Source organism: Oryx dammah, unplaced genomic scaffold, assembly GCF_014754425.2.
Source record: "Oryx dammah isolate SB20612 unplaced genomic scaffold, SCBI_Odam_1.1 HiC_scaffold_2, whole genome shotgun sequence".
Taxonomy (NCBI): domain Eukaryota; kingdom Metazoa; phylum Chordata; class Mammalia; order Artiodactyla; family Bovidae; genus Oryx; species Oryx dammah.
Window position 1 is genome coordinate 5,639,688 of NW_024070186.1, and position 6,000 is coordinate 5,645,687.

Here is a 6,000-nt window from a genome sequence, read left to right on the forward strand (position 1 = left end):
AGGACGTGTGTTGCTAGAGCTTGGGTAGTGGAACTCATGTTTGGATATTTTGAATCTACATATGTGACAGAGTGAGCATGACTGGAGTTATGATACATTTCATTTAGTAAACTGGCCTGTTCCATTTCCCTTGTCAAAGGATACAGCTTTCCCGAGTGAAAATTCTGAGAACAAAGCAGAGAGCATTACAAGAGAAACATCTAAGGAGAGCAAGCATGGTTTCACCACACCAAAAGAATCATAGCAAGAGCCTTAATCATTCAAGTATTTCAGAATGAAATCTCAGGATGTCATAACAGAGATCCTTAGCAATATATTTATTTCAAATGGAAGAAGAACTCAGACTCTCCTTAAGGTGGAAATTGTTTTACAGTTAGGACTAGTTGATTGGTTTTACAATAAAGCCTAGTTCTGGCAATTAGACTACATGGGGATATGTCCTTAAAAATGAATGAGCTAAGTTGCAGCTTCAGAATTCTGAAGAAAAACTATGTAAAACAAAAAAACTATGTAAATCATAAGAAATATTATCAAAGAAAGTACATATCCAATGTGCTTATTTATTACGTAACTGGAAGTTTATACCTCTTAATCCCCTGAATCCTTTCCAGCTTCCACCCATTTGTTCTCTGTATCTCTGACTCTATTTTTATTTTGTTTCGTTTGCTTATTTTGATTTTTAGATTCCACATATAAGTGAGATCACGTGGTATTCATCTTTCTCTGTCTGACTCATTTACTTAGCATAAAACTCTCTAGATCCATCCACATTGTCACAAAGGGCAAGATTTCATTTTTATGGCTGAGTAGCATTTCATTATATAGACACATACATTATATATATATATTTCATTATTTATTTATATATACACAATACACATTTATATATATGTATGTGTATATATAAATATTCTTTGTATATTTTGCATATTAATCCCTTATTGGACCTACCCTTTGCAAATATCTTCTCCCATTCAGTAGAGTGCCTTTTTTTTGTTTTGTTTTGTTTTGTTGATAGTTTCCTTAACTGCAAAAGTTTTTTTTAGTTTCATGAACTTTCGTTTGTTTATTTTTGCTTTTGTTTCTCTTGATAAAGAGTCAGTCCTTTAGGAAAGCATGCTGCCTATATTTTCTTCTAGGAGTTTCATGATTTCAGAGTTAAGTTTTTAATCCATTTGAGTTTACTTTTATGGTGTGAGAAAGCAGTCCAGTTTGATTCTTTTTTATATAGCTATCAGCTCAGTTCAGTTCAGTTCAGTCACTCAGTCGTGCCTGACTCTTTGCAACCCCTGAATCACAGCACGCCAGGCCTCCCTGTCCATCACCAACTCCCGGAGTTCACTCAGACGCACATCCATCGAGTCGGTGATGCCATCCAGCCATCTCATCCTCTCTCATCCCCTTCTCCTCCTGCCCCCAATCCCTCTCAGCATCAGAGTCTTTTCCAATGAGTCAACTCTTCGCATGAGGTAGCCAAAGTACTGGAGTTTCAGCTTCAGCATCATTCCCTTCAAAGAAATTCCAGGGCTGATCTCTTTCAGAATGGACTGGTTGGATCTCCTTGCAGTCCAAGGGACTCTCAAGAGTCTTCTCCAACACCACAGTTCAAAAGCATCAATTCTTCGGCACTCAGCTTTCTTCACAGTTCAACTCTCACATCCATACATGACCGCTGGAAAAACCATAGCCTTGACTAGATGGACCTTTGTTGGCAAAGTAATGTCTCTGCTTTTCAATATACTATCTAGGTTAATACAGTTTTCCCAAAATAATGTATTGAAGAGGCTTCCTTTTCTCCATTGTATACTTGTCTCCCTCTTTGTAGTTCAATTGACCATATAAACATAGGTTTATCACTGGGCTGTCAATTCTGTTCCATTGATCTATATGTCTGTTTTCTACTAGTACCATACTATTCTGATGACTATATTTTTTGTAGTATAGTTTGGAATCAGGGAGCATGATGCCTATGGCTTTGCTCTATTTTCCTCAAGGCTCATTTGGCTATTCAGGGTCTTTTGGGTTTCCATACAAGTTTTAGAGTTAACTTGTTCTAGTTCTATGAAAAGTGCCACTGATATTTTGATAGAGATTTAGTTGAATCTGTAGATTGCCTTATGTAATATAGTCATTTTAACAATATTAATTCTTCAATCAATAAGAATAATAAATCTTTCCACCTATTTGTATCATCTTCAATTTCTTTCATCAATGTCTAATGGTTTTCCAAGCTATTCCTGTGAATTGTGCTTCAGAGTTTTCTTGACTAGAGGCTTTCTTAATCCTTCATAGACTGTTGATTGGTCAAGAGTTGCCTTGAACTCCCAAGTACTCTGGCTCTATGAGGTTAAAGTCAGTAGCTGGACACCAGCATTCCAAAGACTAGTATGAGCTGATGCTGGAAGCCAAAGCTCACAAGGAAGTGATCAGGGAAGAGTGGGGAAGAGGGATAGGAGGGGAAATTACAGCCCCCAAAATTAGAAATTAATGCTAAAAAAAAAGAGAGATTCTGGGCAGAATCCTTCTATCTCTGCACTTTTCTTTTACCAGTCACTAAATATGTTAAGCTTCAAATTTCAGATCATCAATGTACTGGTATATTCCCAGGAAGAAGTATATCTATACTTCCATTTACATGTTGTTCTTTTATATCTATGATCACACCACTATTTTATCATGACTATTGAAAATGACAAAACTATGCCTTTTTTTTTTCCTTATGTGGCATGAAAAGGAATAGACTCTAAAGGGAATATTTTAAATAAATCCAATGACATTAAGAGCAACACATATTTTTGTTTTGCAGATGGTGAAGACACAAGATGATCATAGCAGAAAAGAACATAGCTCCATTGGCATAAGAAATTCCGTATGATTCTAACTAGGAAGTATACATCATCTATTAGAAGTGGAGTCGTAAGTGGCAGGAATTTTTCAAGACTAATCTTATGTTAAATTTGTTCTGTTCTGAATCTAAGGGAAAGACTTCTCTGAGTGAAGACATCAATGAGCAGACCCAAGAAACTAGGAATGATTTCATTTCTCCCGAGAATTGGGACACCTGACTTTGAAGAGTTAACTGAATCCTTTCTCTGACATCTCTGTATGAGGCATCAACTGTAATGATGCACCTGCCTACAGGATATTTTTGTCATAATTTTTTACCATATCTATATCTTAAATTGGACTAGATTAAAAAGGATTTTGGATTAGAATTTCCTAGGAATGTCTTCTGTTTTTGAGAAATGAAAATCCATGCCCATGTCTTCATTTCTGGTATGTCCCTAGAGCTGCATTTAACACTGATTGACCTGTAAAACCCCATCTGTCCAGCTGCTACCATCATAGACAATGTTTGCCCTTTCCAGGACATTTACAAAACAATGGAATTTGTAAAGAAGAAAAAGTGAGATGAGGCTAATTTTATAAAGTGCTATTGTGTGCTGTGAGCATCTGTTTTATATTTTAGCATGCTTTACTCTGTTTCTACTTGATTTTGGCTGCGAACAAAACAAAAAATTATGGAAAAACATGAGTACTCTATGTGACAGAACTGTTCTTGGGAATTACAATGTTAGCAAGAGACAAGTTCTAAAATAAAGACAAGTTTGACATGGACACTTGTTCTGTTCATTTTTACTTTACTGTAGTCCAACGCAGACCCATTAGACCAGCAGTGCAGGATAATTACCAAGTCAGTGAGTATATTTTGTATATTTATAAAGTGACTATGTTAAGGGAGTACTACTAAAGGCATTTTTATACTTTTTCTCTATTATTCTCCTTAATAATACTCTTGTGTTCAAATAATTTTTAAGTAACCCAATCAACTAATTCTAGGTTATTGAAAATTTTTACAGTAGCCTTTACTGCTCCCTGGGAAGTTCTAGAGCAAACTCTACTCATTTAATAAAGTTTTATTTTCCCCTAAGAGTACATAAGATCCCTAAATCTAAAAGTGACATGGGTTATCAACAACATGAGGCCTGGAGGGAAGGGGTAGGGAGGGAGGTGGGAGGAAGGTTCAGGATGAGGGGGACACCTGTATACCTATGAATGATTCATGCTGATATATGACAAAAATCATCATGATAGTTTAAATAAATGTCCTCCAATTAAAATTAATTAATTTAAATTTTTAAAAAATGTGAGGCCAACTATGGTGAACCGTATCGAGGTTCCCTAAAAAACTGAAAATAGAGCTATCATATAATCCAGCAATTCCTCTCTGAGACATATATCTGGAGAAAACCATAATTTGAGAGAATACATGACCCCAGGGTCCATTCCAGCACTGTTTACAATAGCCAAGACATAGAAGCAACCTAAATGGCCATCAACAGATAAATAAAGGAGCTGTGGTACATATATAAAATGGAATACTACTCCCTTGCATGTAGAATCTTAAAAAATGATACACATGAACTTATATACAAAACAGAAACAGACCCATAGACATGGAAAACAAAGGTATAGTTACCAAAGGGGAAAGGGAGTGGAAGGGATAAGTTATGAATTTGCGATTAACAGACACATTATTGTACACACAAAAAATAACCAACAAGGACCTACTATATAGCACAGGCAATTACACTCAAGATTTTATAATAAGGTGTGAAGGAAAAGAATATATATATATGGACTTCCCTGGTGGCTCAAACCGTAAAGTGTCTGCCTACAGGGTGGGAGACCCGGCTTCAAAGCCTGAGTCGGGAAGATCTCCTGGAGAAGGAAATGGCAACCCACTCCAGTATTCTTGCCTGGAAAATCCCATGGACAGAGGAGCCTGGTAGGCTACAGTCCATGGGGTCACAAAGAGTCAGACACGACTGAGCAATTTCATATATATATATATATATATACACACATACACACAGACATGCATACATGTGTATACATGTATGTGAAACTTAATCACTTTGCTCTACAGTGGAAACTAATACAACAGTCTAAGTCAACTACACTTCAATTTTTTAAAATGTGAGACCAGAGAAACTCACACGATGCTGAGGAGAAAATGAAATGTCTTGTCTGAATAGCATCCTTAGCTACATCTGGCTAGATTTATGATGCTCATGTCCTACAACCCAGAAAACTTACATTAGATCTGCATGCCTGTAGAAAGTCTTACATAGGATACTCAAGGAACCAAATACAAGTACATTCACTGCAGCACGGTGTGTTTTAGTGAAGACATGAACCAACCAAAATGTCCTAAATGTGGGATATGCATAGAATGAATACAATACAGCCATTAAGTTGATAAGCTAGAGCTGCATTTATGGACAAATCTTGGAAAGAGTTGCAGAAGGACACATTATGACATCATTCATGCTGCTGCTGCTGCTGCTAAGTCGCTTCAGTCATGTCTGACTCTGTGCGACCCCATAGATGGCAGCCTAGCAGGCTCCCCCGTCCCTGGGATTCTCCTGGCAAGAACACTGGAGTGGGTTCATCCTAAAACCTGAGAAGCAATATCATGCATTGTTTATGAGTACCCACAAATGGAGATTGAGCATATGTGGGGATGATAAACACCAAATTCAAGACAGCGGTTATCTTTCAGTGCGGAGGGGTAAAGCTAAGGTCCAATTGTCATTGTAATGCTTTATTTCTTTACCTGGGTGGTGGAGAGTGAGTTTTCCTTATATAATTTTTTATACATTTTTGGATGGCTGACATATTTCATGATGTAAAAAGTGTAAGCCAAGTCATGGAAATAAACGTAAAATTCAAGTAAAGCCTTTTGCTATACCTAGAATCATGTTACGATTGTGAGGAAATAATACATATATATACAAACATATATATATCAGTTCAGTTGCTCAGTCATGTCCGACTCTTTGTGACCCCATGGACTACAGCACACCAGGCTGCCTTGTCCATCACCAACTCCTGGAGCTTACTCAAACTCATGTCCATTGAGTCAGTGATGCCATCCAACCATCTCATCTTCTGTCGTCTGCTTCAATCTTTCCCAGCATCAGGGTCTTTTCCAAT

The 6,000-nt window shown here is 37.1% G+C and overlaps 1 protein-coding gene across 1 annotated transcript in view; it reads left to right on the forward strand.

Moving 5' to 3' along the window:
* The window catches only part of COL6A5 (collagen type VI alpha 5 chain), a 130,590-nt gene extending 126,972 nt beyond the window's left edge, over positions 1-3,618 (forward strand). Inside the window, exon 41 of the mRNA XM_040247139.1 lies at positions 2,807-3,618. Coding sequence (XP_040103073.1) covers positions 2,807-2,826 — 20 coding nt within the window. The 3' untranslated portion in view covers positions 2,827-3,618. The remainder of the gene's footprint in view (positions 1-2,806) is intronic.
* The last annotated feature ends 2,382 nt before the right edge of the window (positions 3,619-6,000 follow it).